Raw genomic sequence first — 25,131 nt, forward strand, 5'->3', positions numbered from 1 at the left:
CTTAATAGTTTGTAAGGCTCTGTCTAGTATCAGGTTACAAAAGCTTGAAATTTAAATTTTTTCTTTGAGTACTATTGGAATTTTCATCAAAGTCCTTTTCAGCTCTGGAAGAGCAGATTTTTATACTGATTACATAAATAGGATTAACTTTTTAAAATACCTCTAAAGATTTCTTAAAGATATTTTACCATCACATGTTTGGCAGCATTCAGTCTGTGCTGGTGGAGGGAAGAAATGTATAAATAGGGATTGTGGTTTTCTTTGTTATGAGTTTGAGGGTGCTAGGCAGGAGGATGCTTGGCCCTCAAGTGTTTTTCATGAATTATGGCGATCTCTGGAATCCTGTATTTAAAAAAAAAACAAAAACTGAGACTGTAGCAAGGTTTTGCTATTCCAGAAACAACCTGAAATGGGAACAATGATCAAGGTTTATTTATCGCAATGCAAATTGCAGTTTACCTTAGCTTGCTACATGCTTTCCCCTCCCCCTGCCTATGGGAGAAAAGGATTGGGACCAGAAGTGTATACATGTCTATGAGCCATTCTCAAAGCATTTTCATATAAATAAATCTTAGTTTATCTCCTCAGTTGCCCCCTTCTTTCACCACCTCCAAATCTGAGAGGTAGATGTTAGCACCAATTTGTAGATGAGATAATGAATTTTAAAGACCTGTTAAGTGAGTTTTCCAAGGTCACACAGCTTTTAAGACCCTGTGTTCTGTGACTCTGGCATGGCTTCCCAAGTTGATAGAAGTCCTTGCAAGGGAGAGAGTGCCACATATTCTTCCTATTGCATAACTTTTGAAAAAGGCTATCTTTGAGTAAAAGCACTAGTAATTGTTATAAAGTAAAATCCATATATTTGTTGGATTCTAGGCTGAAGCTTCTTGAGGGACACCACTGGGCCATGACACTTGTGTTTAAGGGGTCATTTAATCTACTGAAGCCAGACCCTTAGTGAAACCCAGAAACACTGTGACATTAGTGTTTAACCATTTTCTTTCTTGAAAGATTTTGAGAATGAGCTTCAGTGAAGTTTTTGATAGTAAAGGCAGAACTTCTAGTGCATGTACTTTAAGTAGGATTTAACTTATAAATTGTCCTTTGAAAAACTATTTTTTCCTCTTTACCCTTTATATTTAATCAACTTTTACTACAGTGATTGCAATTATATTTTAATAGCTGCTTTTTAAAGGGCACTTACTCCATAGCTTGGTTACTTTCCTATGTTTTGTTAAGAAAACTCCCTAAGGAAAATAATAGTACCTAACATTATAGAGCACTTCTATGTACCAGCTATGTAAAGATTGTTTCCAGAATTTGATTATCCCCTTAAAGATCAAGAAGCAAAACAGAGCTGTTAAGTAAATTGCCCTAAGGTTACACAGCCAGAGCCAACATCAAGAATCTAAATTGTGTAGCCTACCTCCAAAGCCAGTATTCTTTTTCTTTCTTTTTCTTTTTTTAATGTTTATTTATTTTTGAGGGGTGGGGCAGAGAGAGAGGGAGATACAAAATCTGAAGCAGGCTGCAGGCTCTGAGCTATCAGCACAGAACCTGACATGGGGTTCGAACTGACAAGCCATGAGATCTTGACTTGAGCTGAAGTCGGACACTCAACCGACTGAGACACTCAGGTACCTCCCCCCCCTTTTTTTTAATGTTTTTATTTATTTTTGAGAGAGAGAAAAACAGTATGAGCGGGGGAGGGGCAAAGAGAGACTGAGCCGCAGAATCTGAAGCAGGCTCCAGGCTCTGAGCTGTCAGTGCGCACAATGCGGGGCTTGAACTCACAAGCTGTGAGATCATGACCTGAGCCAAAGTCGGATGCTTAACCGACTGAGCCACCCAGGCTCCTCCAGAGCCAGTATTCTTAGCCTATACATTGGACTGTCTCCCTAAAAGAAAGGAGAGCTTTCTTTGTAGGAAAAGTAGGATGTTAAACAGTTTATATAAAGGAATTTTATGTGATTCTCTGATGCATGTGTTTCACTGCAAAAAAATCTCATTGATTTAGAGTAAATGAATTCATCATTTTACTAAGATACATTTGTAATCTTGGCCCCCCGGCCCAGTGCCTGGCTTATAAATAGAACATCAGTGTAACTTCATGATTTGAGGCCAATATAAATTAATGAAAACTAGTTGGCCCTTGGGTAAATCAGGTAAGCCTCATCTGTTTCATCTATAAATTAATATATTTGGATTTAGTGACCTCTGAAATCTTGTCTGATACCACATTCTATAATTTTTTTTAATTCCAAAGTGTGGGTTATTAAATATTTTTAAGTTTATTTTTATTTATGTATCCTGAAAGAGAAAGAGAGAGAGAAAGTGAGCACAAATGGGGGAGGAGCGGAGAGAAGGAGATACAGAATCCCAAGCAGGCTCTGCCCCATCAGTGTAAAGCCCGATTCAGGGCTCAAACTCACAAACAGTGAAATGACGACCTGAGCCAAGATCAAGAACCAGGTGCTTAATGAATATGCCACCTAGCTGCTCCAGGTTATCAAATATTTTTAAAGAAATATTTTGAGGACTACTGCAGTTGAGCTTAAAGTATTGGGGCACTTGGCTGACTCAGTCTGTAGAGCATGTGACTCTTGATCTCCAGGTTGTAAGTTTGAGTCCCACGTTGGGTGTGGACATTGCTTAAAATCTTAAAAAAAAAAAAAAATTATTTTTCCTTGTAAATGTGGCTGTTTGATTCCACCCAGGGAAGAAGCCTAGAGTCTATTTTTCCCTGAAGGCGCCATTCCAGGATTGTGTGCAGCCAACAAAGCCCCACAAAACGCTGAGCATCTTCAGGAAGTATGTTTGAAACAGTCATTCTTTTCAGGAATAAAATAGCTTCTATTATGCTTGAATTATTGGTAGGAAACCTCAAGATACATGGTGGAACCAGAGATCTGTTCAGAGAAGTAACTTCTGTGTGAGGACTAAACTTGAAAATAATGAGACTATTCAGTCTGAAACTCTTAACTTGTGAGGAGCTGGGATCAAAGATCATCAAAGTTCCAGGACTTCTAGAAAACACAGATTTTTATCAGTTGGAAGTATGTTAATGCTCTTTTTAGGAATGATTGCTTATGGGAATGTGATGCAAAGAGTGGAATGTTACCACGTATTGGATACTGATATGGATGATATCGGATTAGTAATTTTTCTTTTTCTTTTTTAATTTTTTTTTTAATGTTTATTTCTGAGACAGAGAGAGACAGAGCATGAGTCGGGGAGGGGCAGAGAGAGAGGGGGACACAGAATCGGAAGCAGGCTCCAGGCTCTGAGCTGTCAGCACAGAGCCCGACACGGGGCTCGAACTCACAGACTGTGAGATCATGACCTGAGCCGAAGCCGGACGCTCAACCGACTGAGCCACCCAGGTGCCCCGGATTAATAATTTTTCAAGAATTAACAAAATTATTTACTGCATGTTATGTGTTACCACTATTAAAAATATGCCAAATATAGAGTGTTTTGAGACTCCAGTGGCATATTGATATTTTACAGTAGTCAGAGTCAGCAACCTATTATGTAAAGGGCCAGATACTAAATAATTTAGGCTTTGTGAGCTATATGGTCTCTGTTGTAACTATTCAATTCTGCCCTTATAGCCCCAAAACAGCCATAAGTAATTCATAAATAGATGAATGGGTATGGCAGTGGTTAACAAAACTTTATTTTCAAAAACAGGCAGCAGACCAGATTTTGCCTGTGTGCTGAGGTTTGTAGACTCCTGCTTTAGGGTATTATGGGCATCAGTTTTGTCAGTAAGCACAGATGCCAGTTAATAGAGGTTTCTGGCTGATGGAATATGATGTTTGGTGCATGATAGGGGCTCAGTAAATAAATGTTGAATGAATGATGAACAGCTTTTATTTAAGTATCATTGTTATTCCAGCTAGATGCATAGTCTGAACATAGGTGTAAGAGGTGTTAAGAGGAGTTCATGTATCTCCTCCAGCGCTGAGAGAGAGCTTGAGCACAGGTGAATAAGGGGTACAGCTTGAGTTAGGAAAAAGAAAGGACCAGTAAGTGAGTGACCATGGTCTGATCTTTTGAGGCTTTATTTTACTTAAAAAATCAGGGGTAAAAACAGATTATGTCTTCTTTCATTTTTTTGTCAAACATTATTAGAATGTGCTACGTATAAAATGCTTTGCTGAATCATTTGTGGAAAATACATAAACAGGACTCCATCCCTGCCCTCCAGGAGCTTATAAACTTCTGTGGGTAAAGACTCAAAGTGACATAAAATATGTCAGTATGAAATAATTACTAAATAGGTTGCTTAAGATTTTGCAGGAAAGCTGATACCTGAATAAAATTTTGCTAAGAAACGGGGGGGGGGGGGTGGGGAGAAGAACACTGGGGGCTACAGACTAAGGAAGCATGTTACAGTAGCCAAAACCTAGTGGAATAGGCCAAGACAGCTCAAGTTGATGGAACCTCACCTAGAGGCACCAGGTAGAGCAGCCCCTTCTACCATTTGAAGCTGTGGGATTGTGGATAAATTACAACCTTCTGATCTGTTAACTGAGGTTTTTTTTATACTTGGATTAAAAGAACTAAAAGAGGGGTGCCTGGGTGGCCCAGTCAGTTAAGTGTCTGGCTTTTTTTTTTTTTTTAATGTTTATTCATTTTTGAGAGAGAGAGAGAGAGAGAGAGAGAGCATGTGCCAGGAGAGGGGGGTGAGAGAGGGAGAGAGAGAATCCCAAGCAGGCTCTGCACTGTCAATGAGGAACCCGGTGTGGAGCTTGAACTCAGGAACCGTGAGATCATGACCTGAGCCAATATCAAGAGTCAGATGCTTAACCAACTGAGCCACCCAGGAGCCTGTGTCTGATTCTTGATTTCCACTCAGGTGATCTCAGGTTTATGGGATCAAGCCCCACATTGGGCTCTTCGCTGAGTGTGGAGCCTGCTTGAGATTCTCTCTTTCTGTCCCTCCTGTGCACTCACTCTCTCCCAAATAAACATTTAAAAAGTAAATAAAAAACTAAAAGAAATTATGTCTTAAAGCATTTTCTTCTCAAAATTGGAAGTCACTATTTTATTTATTTGAGAGAGCACTAGCAGGGAGAGGAACTGAGAGAGGGGGAGAGAGAGAGACAGAGACAGAGAATCTTTGGTCTCAATCTCATGACCCTGGGATCATGACCTGCACCGAAATCAAGAGTTGGATGCTCAACTGACCAAGCCACCCAGGCACCCCTGGAAGTCACTATTTTAAATATAAAGTAATACATGTTTCTTGTCCCAGTGAGAGAAAAAAATTATGAAGGTAAGAAAATAACACATGATCCTACCACCTGAAGATACCATGTTCATTTTTTCTATATGTGTGTGTATTTGTGGGGTTTTTTGTTTTTTTAAGTACGCTCCCCGCCCAGCATAGAACCCATCGCAGGGCTTGGACTCACGACCCTGAGATCAGAACCTGACCTGAGACCAAGAGTCAGACACTTAACCAACTGAGCCACCCAGGCGCCCCTTTATATTTGTTTTTTAAACAAATAGGCTCATATCTTACATACTGTTTTAAAAAATCAGATTTTTTAATTTATGTATTTTATGACAATAGACATAGGTTTGTCCCTTTTAGTGACTGAATAATATATTTAGCTATGCCATAATTATAACTTATGAGAGATTATTATTGTTACATCTAATTTTCTGCTTGCCCAATATTGTCTTTGGGATAAATTCCTGTAAGTGGAATGGCTAGGTCAAAAGTATTTATCTTTTGAGTCTTTCTTTTTTTTTTTTTATTTTTTTTTTTCAACGTTTATTTATTTTTGGGACAGAGAGAGACAGAGCATGAACGGGGGAGGGGCAGAGAGAGAGGGAGACACAGAATCGGAAACAGCCTCCAGGCTCTGAGCCATCAGCCCAGAGCCTGACGCGGGGCTCGAACTCACAGACCGAGAGATCGTGACCTGGCTGAAGTCGGACGCTTAACCGACTGCGCCACCCAGGCGCCCCTTGAGTCTTTCTTTATATTGCCAAACAGTCTTTTTTTATTTTTATTTTTTTTTAACCAGTCTTTTAGGAAAGTTGTACCATTTGACATTCTTACCATCAGTATAAGAGAGTTCTTATTTGTCTAGCACCATTGCTAACACTAAGGATTATTCATTTTAATCTTATTTGGTAGATAGGTTAAAAATTGGCATCTTAATTTAACAGCAGTTTAACTGTAGAATATATAGCATATTTGTTGATTAAAAACTATTACTTCAGTGTGACTTTGACCTGGAGCATAGGAACTGTTAATAACCATTGGTATTAGCATTTATTGGCTGTTGTAAATGTTTATTGAATTAAGCTCAGTGGTTTTCAGTTCATGTCTAGTTAGTGTGAAAGTGAGAGAAATAATAAAGGATAAAGTCTATCTAAAAAAATTTTTTTTGATGTTTATTTGTGAGAGAGCACACACGAGCGAGCAGGGGCAGGGGAGGGGCAGACAGAGAGGGAGACAGAACTCCAAGTAGGCTCCAGGCTTTACACTGTCAGCACAAAGCCCAATGTAGGGCTCAAACTCACAAACTGTGAGATCATGAGAACCTGAGGTGAAATCAAGAGTCGGATGCTTAACCGACTGAGCTACCCAGGCACCCCAAATTCTATTTTTTAATGTGAATTACTGAATGCTGATATTCAAAAGTAGGACTTTGGCCAACAGATGGGATGGGAACATTGTGTGTTATGCCTGTTACTTGGGTGTTTTGCTTTATTATGTATCATGCTTACTTTTTTACTTTGTAAGCCCCAGGTTACACAGCTGAGCTAGGATTCGACTTTGGGCTTGTCTAACTTTCCACTATGCATGTACTCCTTGATATTATGTTAGAGGGATGTAGTCTTGAACAGCCATGCATAAATGTTTACTTACAACCACTGGTTCAGATGCTACAGCTGATTAACAGCATCTCCTCCCTTGCCTCAGCTGGCAAGGGTCATCCAGGTAACCTCTGAAGGCCATGCAGAAGGTATGAGTCCAAGAGTAGTTCGGTGAAGACCCCTTATGGCTCTTGTCACCAGAGCTTTCAGACAAAATAAGATGATTTATTTTACATCATGCAAGGCCAAATAAAAAAAAAAGGTGAACTTCACAGTGTTGATATCTCACCTGGACAAAGAAGGAACACGGCAGGCTAGATTTCCTTCTGTTCTGATTATCATGATGCTGTAGACCATGGTGGATCCAATATAGGTGTGGAGATGTGCAGCAAAGCTCTATGTAGAAAGCAGGTATCAGGCACATAAACTTGCGCAAAGCAAGAAGAGCAGGCACAGTGTGTCAGCCTTCCCGTGCCAGCAGGAGAGGAGCCTGGGAGGAAAGGGAGGCAGAGTAGCGCTTATTTTGCCTTTTGGCATTCCTGCTTATCTTGAGTGGAGAAGACTAGACGCTGCTCCAGGAACAATGGCAATGTCTGTAGTGTTTAGGAGCATTGCTGGATTCTAATTCTGCCCCTTCTTTAACAAACTGCTTGATCTTTCAAATTACACTATTTACCTTTTAGGATTACCATGTGGATTATATGAGACGATGTTTGTAAAAACACTTCAAACAGTGGCATACACTGGAAGTGTTCAAGATGGCTATTATTAATGTGTTGTGAGTACGTAAGTGTTTAGCTCTGATAGCTCATTTTCGTGTGATTCATGTTTTTATGGTATCTTTTAATACACTGTTGATGTCCTATAAAAGGATTTATTTCTGGTGTATCACTAACCAAGAAGTAATGAAGGATAATAGTTACAGAACTTTAAATCCATCACCATAAATTTTGTCTGGTTTTACCCTCGTCTATTTAGAAAATGGGAGCAAATGGAAATACCTGACTTGTCCAGGTTTACACAACTAGTTATGGTATTGTTACAGTTAGAAATCACATCTTCTGACTCATCCCATTTCTAAGTCTGTTAATTAAATTGTCATTATAAAATTTATGGATGTTACATCTGGTGTTGAATTAGAGATCTCTTGGGGAGATAGAACAGTATTACAAGCACACCTTTACCCCTATATGTTTTGGTGGAGTTTATGGAGATTTTCTTTTATAATCAATTTGGTTTTCTAATTTGAGCTGAAAAGAAGTAAGAATTGATGGCCATTATTGCTTTATGCTAAAACTGAAGTTCTTTTGGGGCACCTGGCTGGCTCAATTGAAAGAGCATGCTACTCTTGATCTTGGGATTATAGGTTTGAGCCCCACATTGTGTGTAGAGATTACTTAAAAATAAAATTTTAAGGGGTGCCTGGGTGGCTCAGTCTTTTAAGCATCTGACTCTTGATTTTTGGCTCAGGTCATGATCTCACAGTTTGTGAGATCAAGCCCCGCGTGGGGCGTCGGGCTCTGCACAGGCAAGGAGCCTGTTTGGGATTCTCTCCCTCTCTCTGCTCCACGCCCACTTGCATGCGCTCTTTCTCAAAGTAAATAAACTTAAAAATAAAATCTTAAAAAAATTAAAAAGTAAAACTGGGTTCTTTTAGTGCTTGGATCTTACAAACCCAAGTGTCACAGAGTGACTTTTTTGAACAGTTCTCAGATAATGTGCAATACAGGCTTATTTGCTGTGGGGAATTTCACTGTAATCAAATCAACAGATCTTTCTTCCTTTGGTTCATCCACTAGGACAGGGTTTGGCCCATAGGCTATTTCTGTATAGCCACAAACCAAGAATAGTTTATATTTTTAAAGAGATGGAGGGGGGAAAAAACAAAGATGAATATGTGATAGAGACCTTATGTGAACTGCAAAGCCTAAAATATTTGCTATCTAGGGTCGCCTAGGTGGCTCAGTCGGTTGTGTCCGACTTCGGCTCAGGTCATGATCGAGTTTGAGCCCCGCGTCAGGCTCTGTGCTGACCGCTCAGAGCCTGGAGCCTGCTTCGGATTCTGTGTCTCCCTCTCTCTCTGCCCCTTCCCTGCTCACGCTCTGTCTCTGAAAAATGAATAAACCTTAAAAAAAAATTAAAATATTTGCTATCTAGTTCTTTACATAAAAAGTTCCCCAGCACCTGGATGAGGACATGAAAATAGCTCTATTAGAATATAATTAGATCTAATTAAATAGTTCTGTTTGCTTTCAAAAACATCTTTCAAATATGTCCTCTTTAAGAAAATCTAATATAAACTGCAAACTTAGATGAAATAGTTAGAGAATAACTTTAACATCATCACTAAAGGGCTCTTTATAGAAGGACTTTCATCTTAGTCTATTTAAACAGGAACTCTCAGTACTTGTGTAAGTGTATGTTTACAGATCATTAACTATTTGGCTGGCACACTTAAAGCTAGTATGTCTGTTTCACTGCCAGCTGAAGGCCGAGGAACTGAAGATAAAGCTTTCTTAACAGTTTATTCATGACAGGTAGATGAATTCTTTGAACATTTTTTGAAGTCACACAGGCCCCATTGCCCTACTTGCCACCTTAAAGATATATTAATTGCATAGAATGAAGGACATATGTAGTTATTTTTCTTTTATTTTACTGCTCAAACCATGAGACTCTGTGTTTTTTCAAAAATAACTTGGAATTTAGTGACTTTTGTTTCCTCAATGGTTTGGTCATTAGAGAGAATTTTTATTTTATTTGTTTAGTTTTCTCCATGCTCTCCATGGCTTAGAATTTTAAGCTTTCAGTCTAAGTGATTCTCAGAAGTGTTTATGTGATTTGAGTAGTTTGTGTCATTGGTTTATGTACTGTAATGCCCTTTTAGTGTCAAAAAAGTCACCCGAAAATTCCTATATTTCTGGGGAGTTTTTTTTTTTTGTCTTTGCTCTTTTTATTTATGTATTTAGCATTGAATACTTTTTTTTTTTAAGTTTATTTATTTTGAGAGAGACAGAGAGTGGGGCAGGGGCAGAGAGGGAAAGAGAGATCTCAAGAAGGTTCTGCACTGTCAGCTCAGAACCTGAGGCTCAAACTCAGGAACTGTGAGATCATGACCTGAGACCAAGAGTCGGATGCTTAACCAACTGAGCCACCCAGGCGCCCCTGAATGCTTGTTTTTTTTTTTTTTTTTTAATTTTTTTTTTCAACGTTTATTTATTTTTGGGACAGAGAGAGACAGAGCATGAACGGGGGAGGGGCAGAGAGAGAGGGAGACACAGAATCGGAAACAGCCTCCAGGCTCTGAGCCATCAGCCCAGAGCCTGACGCGGGGCTCGAACTCATGGACCGCGAGATCGTGACCTGGCTGAAGTCGGACGCTTAACCGACTGCGCCACCCAGGCGCCCCTATACTTTTATCTATAAAAGTACCACTATTATCTTATTGGGAGTGTTTGGGGAAGCTAAATATGGAACATAGGTCATCTAAGAATCTTTGAATGGTATTGTCTACATATGCCTTGTTGTGTATAAAGCAACTTTAACACTAGTTTTCATTTTTAAAAAAAGAGAACTCTAATTTCAAAATGCAAATTAAATTTCCTCTTAAAATAAGTGTTACTTCAAAATTATCTAATAAGCTGTTATTCAGAAAAAAATGAAGCCAGTGGTTTATGTTTTTTGGACCTCATTTTTTTTTTAATTTTTTTTTTTTTAACATTTATTTATTTTTGAGACAGAGACAGAGCATGAGGGGCAGAGAGAGAGGGAGTCACAGAATCGGAGCAGGCTCCAGGCTCTGAGCCGTCAGCCCAGAGCCGGATGCGGGGCTCGAACTCCCGGACCTCGAGATCATGACCTGGCTGAAGTCGGACGCTTAACCGACTGCGCCACCCAGGCGCCCCAATGCTTGTTTTTTTTTAATTCACTTTTTGATGCCCTCCATCCATAGCCCCACCCCCACCCCCGCCCCGTCCCACAACCACCAATCTGTTCTCTGTATCTATGAGCTTGAGGAGTTTGGGGTTTTTTTTTAGATTCCACGTATAAGAGAGATTATACTACATTTGTCTTTCTTTATCTGAATTATTTCACTTAGCATAATGCCCTCAAGGTCCATCTATGTTGTCACAAATGGCAGAATTTCATTCTTTCTTGTGGCTGAATAATATTGTGTGTGTGTATCTCACATCTTCTTTTATCCATTCATCCATCAATGGATACTTAGGTTGTTCTCTTATCTTGGCTGTTATAAATAATGCTGCAGTGAACATAAGGGTACATGTATCTTTTCAAGTTAGTGTTTTCATTTTCTTTGGATAAATTTCCAAGAGTGGAGTTGCTGGATCATATGGTCAAAATACCAAAATTTTTAATTTTTTGAGGAACCTCATACTATTTTCCACAATGACTGTACCAATTTATACTCCCACCAACAGGGCACAGGGGTTCCCTTTTCTCCACATCCTTGCCAACATTTGTTTTTTCTTATCTTTTTGATACTAGCCATTCTAACAGGTGTGAAGTGATATCCCATTGTGGTTTTGGTTTGCATTTTTTTTGATGACTAGTGATATTGAGCATCTTTACATGTGCCTTTTGGGTCTTCTTTGGAGAAATGTCTGTTCATGTTTTCTGCCCATTTTGTTAACTATATTGTTTGGTTTTTTGCTAATTGAATTGTATGAATTCTTTATACATTTTGCATGTTAACCCCTTATGAGATATAGGCGTTGGAAATATTTTCTCCCATTCATTTGGTTGCCTTTTTATTTTGTTGATGGTTTCCTTTGTTGTGTAAAAACCTTTTAGTTTGATGTAGTCCCATTTGTTTATTTTTGCTTTTGTTGCTTTTGCTTTTAGAGTCAGATTTAAAAAAAATAATAATAGGGGCGCCTGGGTGGCGCAGTCGGTTAAGCGTCCGACTTCAGCCAGGTCACGATTTCGCGGCCCGTGAGTTCGAGCCCCGCATCAGGCTCTGGGCTGATGGCTCAGAGCCTGGAGCCTGTTTCCGATTCTCTGTCTCCCTCTCTCTGCCCCTCCCCCGTTCATGCTCTGCCTCTCTCTGTCCCAAAAATAAATAAACATTGAAAAAAAAAATTAAAAAAAAAATAATAATTGCTGCGGCACCTGGGTGGCTTGTTAAGTGTCGGTTAAGTGTCTGACTTCAGCTTAGGTCACAATCTCACGGTTTGTGAGTTCGAGCCCCACGTCGGGCTCTGTGCTGACAGCTCAGAGCCTGGAGCCTGCTTCTAATTCTGTCTCTGTCTCTCTGCCCCTCCCCTACTCACTCTCTGCCTCTCTCTCATATATAAAACATAAGAAAAAAATTTAAAAAAAATAATTGCCAAGACCAATATCAAGGAGCTTACTGCCTGTGTTAACTTCTAGGAGCTTTATGGTTTCGGGTCTTATGTTCAGGTCTAACCCATTTTGAGTTAATGTCTGTATTTGGTATAAGATAGTGGTCCAGTTTCATTCTTCTGCATACGGCTGTCCAGTTTTTCCCAACATCATTTATTGAGGAGACTACCTTTTACCTATGGTATATTCTTGGCTCCTTTGTCATATATTAATTGACTATATACACTTGGGTTTATTTCTGGTTTCTCTCTTCTGTTCCATTGATATATCTGTTTTTACGCCAATACCTTAACTGTTTTAATGACTGTAGCTTGTAATAGAGTTCAAAGTCAGGGAGCATGATGCCTTCAGCTTTGTTCTTCTTTCTCAAGATTCCTTTGGCTTATCCAGGGTCTTTTGTGGTTCCAGACAAATTTTAGGATTGTTTGTTCTATTTTTGTGAAAAATGCCACTGGAATTTTGATAGGGATTGCATTGAATCTGTAGATTGATTTAGGTTTAAAGCCACATAGTCCCCATTGCCCTAATTGCCACTTTAAAGGTATATTAATTGCTTGGAGTTAAGTATGTAAATAGTTATTTTTCTTTTCTTTCACTCTTCAAACTATTAGGTTACTGTTTTGTTTTCCAAAAATAACTTGGAATTCAGTGACTTTTGTTTCTTGAATGGTTTGGCCAGTAAAGATGGTTTTTAGATGTCTGTCAATGCCAAATAGAGGTATCCTGAATTTTAATGTTTTTTAATCCTTCTAATTGCATAATAGAATAAAGAGAAAGGGTTCATGATGGACTTTTTAGTAGTGGCAAACATCGTTCATCTTGGCTGGAGCAAGGCAGCTGAATACTGCCAGCTGCAATGGCTAGAAGGCTTTTCTAAGTTTAGTGAAGGAGATATGTATTATGAGCTTACACAATTAATTGATGTGTTATTGTTGAGAGGTAACCACTTGAGTTTTATAGATACGAGTGAATAAATTATTGTAATAGACTGTGGGTAAAGGCCCAGGACAAGCTATTATAGATGGGGTATAGTTATGAAAATAGAGACTATAGCCATGATTAAGAGATAATGAATATTGGTAAAGGATCTTCTGACTATATGGTGGGTGCTGCACAGTGAATGTGTACCTCTCAAATGAATAAGTTGAAATTGTACCCCACAGGGCGATGGCATTAGGAGGTATGGTCTTTTATAGATGATTAGGTTATGAGGGCAGAGGCCTCATGAATGGGGCCCTCATAAAAGAGACACCAGAATGCTCTCTTACCTCTTCTGACATGTGAGGACACAGAAGACAGCTGTTTACGAACTGGGAAACAAGCCCTCACTAGGCACTAGATCTGCCAGTGCCTTGATCTTGAACTTCCTACCCTCCAGAACCGTAAGAAATAAATTGTGTTGTTTAAAAGGTACCTAGCCTATGGTATTTTTGTTATAACAGCCCAAAGAGACTAAGACAACATGGTTTCTGTTTTTGTTGAACAAGCAGGGACAGTGCCTGTTAAGAATGGGATAATTTCGGGGTGCCTGGGTAGCTCAGTCAGTTAAGCAAGCGTTGGACTCTTGATTTCAGCTCAGTTCATGAGATCAAGCCCTGTGTCAGCGCAGAGCCTGCTCGGGATTCTCTCTTTCTCTCTCTGTCCCTACCCTCCTCATGCCCTTGCTCTCTGTCTCTCAAAATTTATTTTTAAAAACTTAAAAAAAAAAAAGAATAGGATAATTAAGTATCTTAAATGCAAGGACTTTATATCCTGCTTACTGTTAAGAGAACTTGCTCAAAGAATATTTGTTGAATGAAGGGGACAGACTTGGCAGACTGACATTCCCCTGAAGGAAACCCATAAATGAGCTGACACATTACATTGAAGTGTCTTTAAGTGTGCAGTGTGTTTTTGCGACTATGAGGAAGAGTGCTTAACCAGACTCGTGGAGGCAAAGAAAGCTTCCTAGAGGAAACTAAATGGAGACCGGAAGGATAAGCTGGGGTTCTCCCAGATGTGAGGGAAAGGGAAGAATATTCCAGAAAGAAGTGACAGCACGTGTGAAGACTCAGAGTTGGGAGACTGCACCCTGTCTGGCTCTGCAAGACCTGGAGCCTAGCATGTGGGTTGTGGGAAATGGAGATATGGGTTGTGGGATATGGGATATAGCGAGGAGCAGAAGAATTAAGTGGCTTTTGTAAGGAATATTGGGCTTTATTGCAAGGGCAGCAGGAAGGGGCGCCAGGGTGGCTCAGTTGGTTAAGTGTCTGACCGGCTCAGGTCACGATTTCGCAGTCCGTGAGTTCGAGCCCAGCATCGGGCTCTGTGCTGACAGCTCAGAGCCTGCAGTCTGCTTTGGATTCTCCCCCTCTCTCTACACCTCCCCTCACTGTCGTGCGTGCTCTCTCTCTTAAAAATAAACATTAAAAAAAAATTTTTTTTGAAGGGCAGCAGGAGGACCCTGAGGGTTTTTTCTGACATCCTATGGAAATTCCAAGCGTGTTGGAGGAATTTTGAAGTGAATAGTCATATACCCAAACCTAGATTCTACCGTTAACATTTAACTGTATTTGCTTTATCACATAAATGTTTCACTGCTCCACCCTTTTTTATGCATTACAAAGTAAGTTCCTGATATTAGTTTACTTCACTCTAAATATTTGAGCTTTCGTATGTTATTAACTAGAATACCCTGAAGGGTCCTAAGAGGCAGAAGTGGCATGAGGAAATTGTTTCAGGAAGATCACTCAAGCCACAGGATGGGGAATGGATTGGAGTGTGCTAAGAATTTAGTGAATGTTCACTTTTGAGTAGCATGTTTATATAATGAGAAGACAACCAGGCAGAGGCCAGGGGTTAAATGCTTAAAGATCTAAAAAGGGAGAAAAAGAAAAAAATGCTAACAAATAATGTGATTAGAAGATGTGTATAACAGTAGCACAAGACTACATCTTTGTAATATCAACAGCATTTTCACAGAACTAGAACATCGGTCCTAAAATTTATATGGAACCACAAAAGACCTCAAATAGCCAAAGTGGTCATGAAAAAGAAAACCAAAACTGGAGGTGCCACAGTTCCAGACTTCAACTTATATTACAAGGCTGTAGTAATCAAAACAATATGATACTGGCACCAAAATAGACACATAGATCAATGGAATAGAATAGAAAACCCAGAGATAAGCCCACAATTATCTGGTCAATCTTCAAGAAAGGAGGAAAAAATATACAAGGGGAAAATGACAGTCTCTTCAACAACTGGTATTGGGAAAACCGGACAGCTATCTGCAAACTGGACCACCTTCTTACACCATATGCAAAAATAAACTCAAAGTAGATTAGAGCCCTAAATGTGAGACCTGAAACCATTAAATTCCTAGAAGAGAGCACAGGCAGTAATTTCTTTAACAGCGTCTGTAGCAGCATTTTTCTAGATATGTCTCCTGAGACAAGGAAAGTAAAAGCAAAAATAAATGTCAAAATAAAAAGCTTCTACACAGTGAAGGAAATCATCAAAACTAAAAGGCAGTCTATCAAATGGGAGAAGAGCTTTGCAAATGAAATATCTGGTATTAGGGGACATCCAAGTATTGATGACCAGTTAGCGGTTCAGGAAGGGCTAAGGCTGGAAAGAAATCCATGGGTCACCAGATTATAGGGAGTATTGAAGTTGTCTTCAGAGCTTCTCCTGGAATTACATTCAGCGGGAGAAGAGTAGAAGGCTGAGGAAGGAACCCTGGATTGTACAAATGTTGGGTAGGGATGGAAGAGCAGCCTGCAAGGAAGACTCAGGACCAGCCACCTCAGAGGTTGAGTGGTAGAGTAGGAGAGGGCGATGTTCCTGAAGCAGTGACGAGAGAGAGCCTTCTCTGACTTCTGTGTCTTCCTCCTCCTCTCTCTGCCAGCTCCCAACCAAGTCTGCCTTGAGTACAGCTGTCCCCACCGCTATTAACCTTAGTTCAGGCCTACCTCATTTCTTGCTAGGACTCCAGTAATACCGAGTTACCTAGTCTCCTAAACTCCTAAACTTACCAGTCTTCCATACTGTCGCCATAGAGGTCTTTCTAAAATACTTAACTACTGCCAGTGGCTCCCTGTTATCTTCAGGATAAAGTGTGACCTTCTCAGCCTGGCATAAGATGCCCTTCATGATCTGGCATTCTGTACTTGTCCTCACTTTCTGGCTTCTGTTCCCCTCACATCCTAACATTCTTCAAATTATCTGTCCTTTGTAGAAGGACAAACACTTCTTTGCCTCCAGGCCTCTGTATATGCTTTCCTTACTTCCTGGGATGATTAGCTGTCCATGGCTCATTAATGCTACAAGACTTGGCTATAGTGTTACCTGCCACCTCTACAAAGTCCTTTCTGACTTCCAGGCAAGACGAGGATATTCCCTTAGGGCTGGCCTCCTGGTTGTTGTGTATCTCCAGTATAGACCTAATGACAGTATCTTGAAATCATCTATTTGTTTTCCCTCTCCAGTTTGTCAGCCTCCTAGAGGACAGTGACTTTGACATAAGGATCTTTGTACTCCTGGTGCTTAATGTAGTAAATGTCTAATGGAGTGGTTCCTCAGAGTGTGGTCCCCACACTAGCAGCATCAGCAGCACTGGTTGCTCGTTAGAAATGCAGATTGTTGGACCCCACCCCAAACTTACTGAATCAGAAACCCAGGAGGGGAAGCCCAGCAATATGTGTTTAATAAGCCCCCCGGTGAGTCTGGTACATTTTTGAGAACGATTAGTCCAGTGAAATGAATTGATAAAATCCAAATTAGCAATCAATATAACAAATTTTCTGCAGAAATTAAATGCCAGTGTTGGGTTTAATAGTAGAAGTATTTATATATTCTCTTTTTTACTGGTTAACTTTATTATATCCATTTAAGCATGATGGATCATCATGGGTATAATCATTGGCATTATCATAGATATTACTATTTTCAATCCAGTCTGTTATTTTGACGGACCATTTTAATAGTACTGCAAAAATAGTGCTGAAAAAGAAGTACTCATTTAATGACAAGTTCTTCATTGCCTTTTTAAGGTGACAGTTTTTGCTATGAAGTGTTGGAAAATAGTTCATAAAAAGAACCAGTCTTGCCAGTTCAGTTGAATATAGTATTATCTACTCTAGGATACTTTAAGTTTGACAGGTCTGTGTGTCTTGTCTCTGTTTTGTCTGCATTACTTGGCCTCAGCTTGTCACCAGTAGGATTATAAACACCTATGCAGAAGTGACTACTGCAGTCTGTGGCAACACTTAGATATAAAGATGGTCATTCAGAAGGTCCAAGACTTATATAGTTGTTTTAAGTTTAACATGAAAACAATTTTTAAATTTTCAAAGAACTCATGAACGTTCTCCAGGAATAAGTCCTTAGATCTAAGAAACTCACATTTATGAGTACTATTAACATGATACTGCTAATAACGAGACAAGTTCACAGGGCACCTGGGTGGCTCTGTCAGTTAAGCGTCCGACTTTGGCTCGGGTCATGATTTTGCGGTCCATGAGTTTGAGCCCCGCGTCGGGCTCTGTGCTGACAGCTGAGCCTGGAGCCTGCTTTGGATTCTGTGTCTCCTTCTCTCTCCCTGCCCCTCTCCAGCTCACACTCTGTTTCTCTCTCCATCTCTCAAAAGTAAATAAACGTTAAAAAAAATTAAAAAAAAAAATAACTAAGTCCATGAGATGGTAATATGTAGTATTTAAATAGATTTATGATATTAAAAAATCTTCACCAAAACATCAAATAGTAGCCAGCCTAGTTTTAAAGTCTTTAAACTTTTGTCAAGTTTAAGTCACATAATTTCTTGCTACTAATATTTCTATTAAGTCCTTTATTTTTTTATTTTTTTAAATGTTAATTTATTTTGAGAGAGAGTGAGAGAGGGCGTGCAAGCGGGGGAGGGGCAAAGAGAGAATCCCAAGCAGGCTCTGTGCTGTCAGTGCAGAACCCAACATGGGGCTCAATCCCACGAACCATGAGATCATCATGTACCTGAGCCGAAATCGAGTCAGATGCTTAACCCGCTGAGCCACCCAGGCACCCTTTAAGTTGTTTGTTTTAATTCCACTATCATTAACATAACAATGTTATATTAGTTTCAGGTGTACCATATACTGATTCAGCAGTTTTATACATTACTCAGTGCTTGTTATGATGCATGTACTCTTATTTCCATCACCTATTTCACCCATCCCCCACCTCCTCCCTTCTGGTAACCATCAGAACCATTTGTTCTCTGTGGTTAAGAGTCTGTTTCTTGGTTTGTCTCTCTGTTTTTTTTCTTTGCTCGTTTGTTTTCTTTCTTAAATTCCACATGTGAATGAAATCATACAGTATTTGTCTATGACTTTTTTCACTTAGCATTATACTCCAGCCTCCATCCATGTTGTTGCAAATGGCAAGATTTCATTCCTTTTTATGGCTGAATTATATACATACACACCACATCTTTATCCATTCATCTATCGATGGTCACTTGAGCCACCTCCATAATTTGGCTATTGTAAATAATGCTGCAATAAACCTAAGGGTGCATGTATCCCTTTGAATTAGTGTTTTTGTATTTTGGGGTAAATACCCCATAGTGTGATCACTGGACGGTAGGGTAGTTCCTTCCATCTTAAGCTTTTGAGGAACCTCCATACTGTTTTCTACAATGGCTGTACCAGTTTGCATTCCCACCCACAGTGCATGAGGGTTACTTTTTCTCTACATCCTTACCAATACTTGCTGTTTCTTGTGTTTTTGCTATTAATATTTTTTCAGTCTACATTTTATTTTTGTCTGTTCTACGTTCCCTGTACCCTTATTCTTATTCAGTTTACTACCTCTTACCCCTCCCTTATTAATATTTCTTACAACTTCATGATTTTGGTGAGGCTATAGCCACAATTCCCCGCCTGGGCAATTTTGATGCATCTTCCATCCTCCGTGAGTGGGCCATGGGTGGGCACATGACCCAAACTGGGCCAGTTAAGAGTCTTTACCTGAGATTCTTCAGACTGAAAGCCAATAGAGAGAGTCTTTTGTTCCTTTTAGATTAAACTGGGATGACATAAAAGTTGAACTTCATGAAAAATACCCACAGAGGAAACCATTTGTAATAGGATGGAACTAGACTTAAAAGGAAGGGCAGAGACACCAGGATAAAGAATCTGGGAGGGCAAGTCAGCATCTTCAACTTTATAGTTACCTAGATATCTTTCATCAAATTACCCTTTTGGTTGAAGCTAGTGCCACTTGGGTTTTTCACTTGACACTAAAAAGCATCCTTAAATAATCCGTATTATAATTAAAAAGGATTGTCCTTTTTTACAGGTGAAGATGGAGCTGGAAAAACAAGCTTAATAAGAAAAATTCAGGGAATAGAAGAGTATAAGAAAGGAAGAGGATTGGAATATTTGTACTTCAACGTTCACGATGAAGACCGAGATGGTGAGTGTCGTTTGTATGTAAACCAAGTTTCCTGAGGCCTTTCTGAGGTTGCACTGCCTGCTCATTTTAGTCTTTGACTTTTCTTAGTGTGTCCTCTTTTACTAGGAGTCCTGCTGTGTCATGACACTTATGTGTGGACATAACTTTTATTGGCTTGGGATTGGAATTCTTTTAGTGGTATTTTTTTAACATCTTAAGATATTCTGGTGTTCAGACTGTAGCTTCCTTGCCATCCTTCAAGAATCTCAATTTTTCAGTTCATTTTCCCTCAAATAGTGAAATAATAGTATCCTATGGTTGTTTTGCCAATCCCTTTTCACCTTTTCATTTTTGACACAAAAAATGTCATCTGCCTCCCAGCTTTTTTCAATCTGATCAGCTGTTCTTTTCTTGTATACATCACATGCCTTCTCATTTTTGTGTATGACATCTTGTACATGCATGGCTCTCTATGCTGATGGTAAGAATAGAAACATGTTATTCAGCCTGTGATTTGAGACTGAGAAACAAGAAGTAGAGGCTGCTGGTGTTTTGTGTTGGCAGTTAGATTATTTTCCTGAAAATTTGTTAGGCCTTTATTAAATTGATAGATGTGATCTAAGGAGTTGAACCTTGTCAAAGGAGCCATCCTTTGTGGAGATGCCCTAGAATACCAAGTAGTATTGTTAGTTGGATAATGACATAACTTAATCCAGTTGCCTTGGTAACTTTTTTTGTCTCTTATAGATCAAACAAGATGTAATGTATGGATCTTAGATGGAGACCTGTATCACAAGGGCCTCCTGAAATTTTCACTGGATGCCATTTCTCTGAAGGACACTCTAGTTATGCTGGTTGTTGATATGTCAAAGCCTTGGACTGCTTTGGATTCTTTACAGAAATGGGCAAGTGTTATTAGAGAACATATTGACAAGTTGAAAATTCCTCCTGAAGAAATGAAAGAAATGGAACAAAAGTGTGAGTAGTCTAGAAATACGAATATAGATTTCAAACACCTGATATCCTAGCTATTGTAATTGTTAGCAATTTTTGACTTTGAGTAAGATTCAATGAAGGAAACATAATGTGACTACTGTTTTTGAAATTTAATTTGATGTGCTAGGTTTTAATGTAGTTTTAAATTGGAAACCTGTACTATATATAATGGCAGACTCCTTAGTAGAGGTGCCTTTTCTCCTTTGCCAAAGGGCCATAAATGTTCATTTGGGAAGTAGATTTTCAGGATTAAAAAGATTTGAATCTTTCATCAGCTGTTTATTTTCAGCAGTTTCATTTCTTGGTAAATAAAGCACTCTTATCAACGTTGTCAACATGAAATGTGCCCCAAAAATGTTAACAACGTAAATATAAAAATGTTAAACTGGTTTTGTGATTTACAAAGTATATATTTTGTACATACCCATGTAAATTGGAAGTTTTCAGATAAATTATGATAACAAGGGTTATCTCTAACAAATTGTAAGTTGGTTGTCACAGTTCTTAATTTCATTGAGAGTTCTTCATTTGCCAATGCCTTTGCTTAAGAAAATATGCAGATGGAATCTGCTTTTCTTTGTTATTGTTGACTGATAATAATTTTTAGAAGAAGATTAACAGCTTACTGGAATTTATATGCAAGGAAATAGTAGAGACTTAGGAGAATCTGTGTCCTAAATTCCTGAAAAAGATGTCTAACTGCTTTTAATCTGTACCTCTCTTTCCCTGTTTGGCCATTGCCTATAGGTCTTTTTTTTCCCCGCTAAGTTTATACTATGGTAGTGGTTCTCAGTTTGTGGTCCCAGGACCAGCAGCATCAGTATCAGTACAGCTGGGAGTTTGTCAGAAATACACATTCTTGGGCCCCACCCCGGACTACTGAATCAGTTACTCTGGTATATGCTAAAAAAAATCTAACACTGTTAGATTTCACCCTTTGATTTGACGGGTAATAGCTACCAGGTCTGCTAAGGTTGTATGCATGCCCCTGTGTTCTTGAAGGAACTGTACTCAACTATTCAAGGTTCCCTCTTCCTTGACCCCATGTAAGTTTAAGACCATTTTCTTCTTTATGATTCTGTATAGAATTCCCTCATATACATGGGGTGCTTGGGGGCTCAGTCGGTTGAGCATCAGACTCTTGATTTGGGCTCAGATCATGATCCCACGGTCATGGGATCGAGCCTCGCGTTGGGCTCTGCACAAGCATGGAGCCTGCTTGAGATTTTCTCTCTCTCCCTCTGCCCCTCTCCCCTGCTCGTGCACACACACTCTCTCTCTCTCTCTCTCTAAAAAATAAAAATTAAGAAAAATTTAAAAAGAATTCCCTCATATACAGTTTTAATCCTATGCTGTGAATCATTTGTTTCCAGATTTGTTATTTTGCTTTTAAACATGGAAAGCAGCCTTACATAGAAATCCTGTATCACTGATTATTTCCTTGAGAATTCCTTAAAGAGTAATCACTGAGTCAAAGTATACATTGGTAAGGTTCTTAATACATTTACATTGAATTTTTGTTAAGTGAAGGTTGTGACAGTCTTGCAAATGAGTTCTAAAAATTTATCAGCGCTGGTAATATCATTAATTTTTACCAGGGTTACAGAATGAATATGGCCCAAGATTGTACCTAGGTGAAAAGGAGAAGACCTGAGTAAAGAGCTTTAGAGAAAGGAAAGTAATATTAGAAAGTCATCTAGGTGGGGCGCCTGGGTGGCTCAGTCGGTTAAGCGTCCGACTTCAGCTCAGGTCACGATCTCGCGGTCCGTGAGTTCGAGCCCCGCGTCGGGCTCTGGGCTGATGGCTCAGAGCCTGGAGCCTGCTTCCGATTCTGTGTCTCCCTCTCTCTCTGCCCCTCCCCCGTTCATGCTCTGTCTCTCTCTGTCTCAAAAATAAATAAACGTTAAAAAAAATTAAAAAAAAAAAAAGTCATCTAGGGGCGCCTGGGTGGCTCAGTCAGTTAAGCATCTGACTTCGGCTCAGGTCATGATCACATGGTCCGTGGGTTCAAGCCCCGCGTCGGGCTCTGTGCTGACAGCTCAGAGCCTGGACCCTGCTTTGGATTCCGTCTCCCTCTCTGCCCCTCCCCTGCTTGCTTGCACTCTGTCTTTGTCTCTCAATAATAAACATTAAAAAAAATTTTTTTAATAAAAAAATAAAATAAAGTCATCTAGGTCTTTTAAATTGTGGAGCACCCCCCACACACATGCACACCCATTTTTTTATCCTTTCAGTGACTTTTGTGAATTAGAGAATATAGAGAGGCAAAGCTAGAGTGTGACTTGCCCAAAGTAATTTGCCCAGACAGAACCAGCTTACATTGAACCCTACTCTTTGGAGCCTACTCAGTTGTTGTACTCTGCCTCCTCATAATTAATGTGAGTCTGGTGTTTCTGTTCTGTCTTTGAAACAGATTTCTCAAACCCTTCTTGTTTCTTCTCTTACATAACACTAAATACAAACTCTCATAAAATACGTATTTAGATTATGGCAGAAAAAGCTACCTGCTGAAATAAAGCAATTTCTAAACCATGTATTAAATTATTTACTTTGATTTTCAGTGATTAGAGACTTCCAAGAATATGTAGAGCCGGGAGAAGATTTTCCAGCCTCTCCTCAGAGAAGAAATACCGGGTCACAGGAAGATAAAGACGACAGTGTGGTTTTACCTCTGGGTGCGGACACACTTACACATAACTTGGGCATCCCAGTACTAGTAGTTTGCACAAAGGTTAGCTTCCTTCCTAGAGATTCTACTACTGGTATTAACCGTGGATGAACAACCATTTTGTTTTCCAGCCTTCTTTTGGAGTTGGCACATTAGCTTTCCTAGATAATTTTTCTTAACAAATAGAAATAATAGTTTAAAATATGGAATGATAATCACATGTTGATTTTGTGATCTTAATCATAGTGCCTTTGAAAGAAAATGTTACTTCACATACTCTGCTTGTGATTGAATTTCATATTCTTAATTTCAATTAGACTTCGTTGTACAGTAAGTTGAGTAGAAATAATACAGGTAAGATGATAACTTCACTATTAATTTTTATAAAATATTTTTCCACATTAAATTGTGATACACTGATATCCTAATATCAGAAGATTATGTACTTAAAATCAACTTCAATGTCTACCACCACTCATTATATAAAGTTGATATGCAGTAATCAAGAGTTTTTTATTTATTTACTAAAGAGGTTGTGATAGGATTGCTATTATCAAAATTCTGTTAACTAGTTCTGTCACTTTATACACTTCATAATAAATCAAAGAGGGGAATAGGGAAATGTACAGACTCCCTGGATATAAAGAGTGTTTTATAGAACTAGAATAGATTTTCGATCTTAAAAACTTCGTTTAGGTCATAAGTAGTTGAGTCAGCAAGTATGAGCATCCATTTGTTTGTCCTGTGAGTCTTCATTCTCTATGTACTAAAACTTTCTCTTTGGTATTTTTGCCACATTCAATATAACATGGACATTAATACTTTTTAAAGAAATAAAATGATTCCTTAGTCTTATCTCCACCTGAAAGAATCTTAGACAGGAGTAATTGATGTTCTGATATTTTGATGGTCACCATATCAGTGTGATAGTTTTGTGATATTCCCCCACCCAAAACTGAACTATCTAAATCATTATATTTAACTTTGATTATTTAAAGTTAATGCTGTTATTATTGGGGTTTTTTTCTTTTAATTATTTTCTCCACAGTGTGATGCCATTAGTGTATTGGAGAAAGAACATGACTACAGAGATGAACATTTTGATTTTATTCAGTCACATATCCGGAAGTTTTGTTTACAGTGTATCCTTTTACTACATTGATTGGTGCAGTGTACCTTTCCTGTTTGTTTGCTTATTTCAGTTAAGGGAATTAAATTGATGGACTTCAGAAATTCCATAAGCTTTTTTCCTCCTGCTCTGGTTAGGAATTTCATTTTAGCTCCCAAATCATTTATATCTGGGTATTTTGAGCTATAAAAGTAAGTGTTGAAATCTATTAACTTTGGTTTGCTGTGTTTTAAAGTACTGTGCTTAAGAAAAATAACTATTAGTCTTTTGTGGAAAACTCTAATGAACTGGCATTGAAAACATTCTGATTACAAAGCAGGATTCATTTATCGGGAGTGGCGGTGGGGCAAGATCAATATTCAGGTTTGTGTTCTCATTTTTAATATGTTCAATGTGTTACCATCTCCACACATAGTCTAAAGCAGTGGTTTCTAAATCTAGCTGTGCCAGCTAAGGCTTGCTTAATTGGGACATTTCAGGGTGAGGCTGAACAATCTGTACTTTTAAAAAGCTTTCTGGGAGATTTTGATAATCACAAGGTTAGGAAACCTGTAAGGAATCTTGTCTAGGTTGCAAGGATTAGAGGAGCCACTGAATAACAGACACCAGCAAAAGAAGGATAAAATGAGGGTTGTACACGAATGCTTTTAGGAGAATTTGCTGTTGAAACCGTGGTCACAGCTTGCATGCACTGAGGAGAGCTCTAAGGTCACTTGACACT

The 25,131-nt window shown here is 39.0% G+C and overlaps 1 protein-coding gene across 1 annotated transcript in view; it reads left to right on the top strand.

The window, feature by feature from the left end:
- DYNC1LI1 (dynein cytoplasmic 1 light intermediate chain 1) overlaps positions 1-25,131 on the top strand; it is a 37,938-nt gene that overhangs the window by 2,345 nt on the left and 10,462 nt on the right. The window contains exons 3-6 of the mRNA XM_047099031.1: positions 19,522-19,638; positions 20,365-20,595; positions 23,175-23,344; positions 24,330-24,423. Coding sequence (XP_046954987.1) covers positions 19,522-19,638; positions 20,365-20,595; positions 23,175-23,344; positions 24,330-24,423 — 612 coding nt within the window. The remainder of the gene's footprint in view (positions 1-19,521; positions 19,639-20,364; positions 20,596-23,174; positions 23,345-24,329; positions 24,424-25,131) is intronic.

The sequence above is a fragment of the Lynx rufus genome, unplaced genomic scaffold (genome assembly GCF_022079265.1).
Source record: "Lynx rufus isolate CCGP_SWC_20201006 ecotype Redwood Valley unplaced genomic scaffold, mLynRuf1.p SCAF_5, whole genome shotgun sequence".
NCBI classification, from domain to species: domain Eukaryota; kingdom Metazoa; phylum Chordata; class Mammalia; order Carnivora; family Felidae; genus Lynx; species Lynx rufus.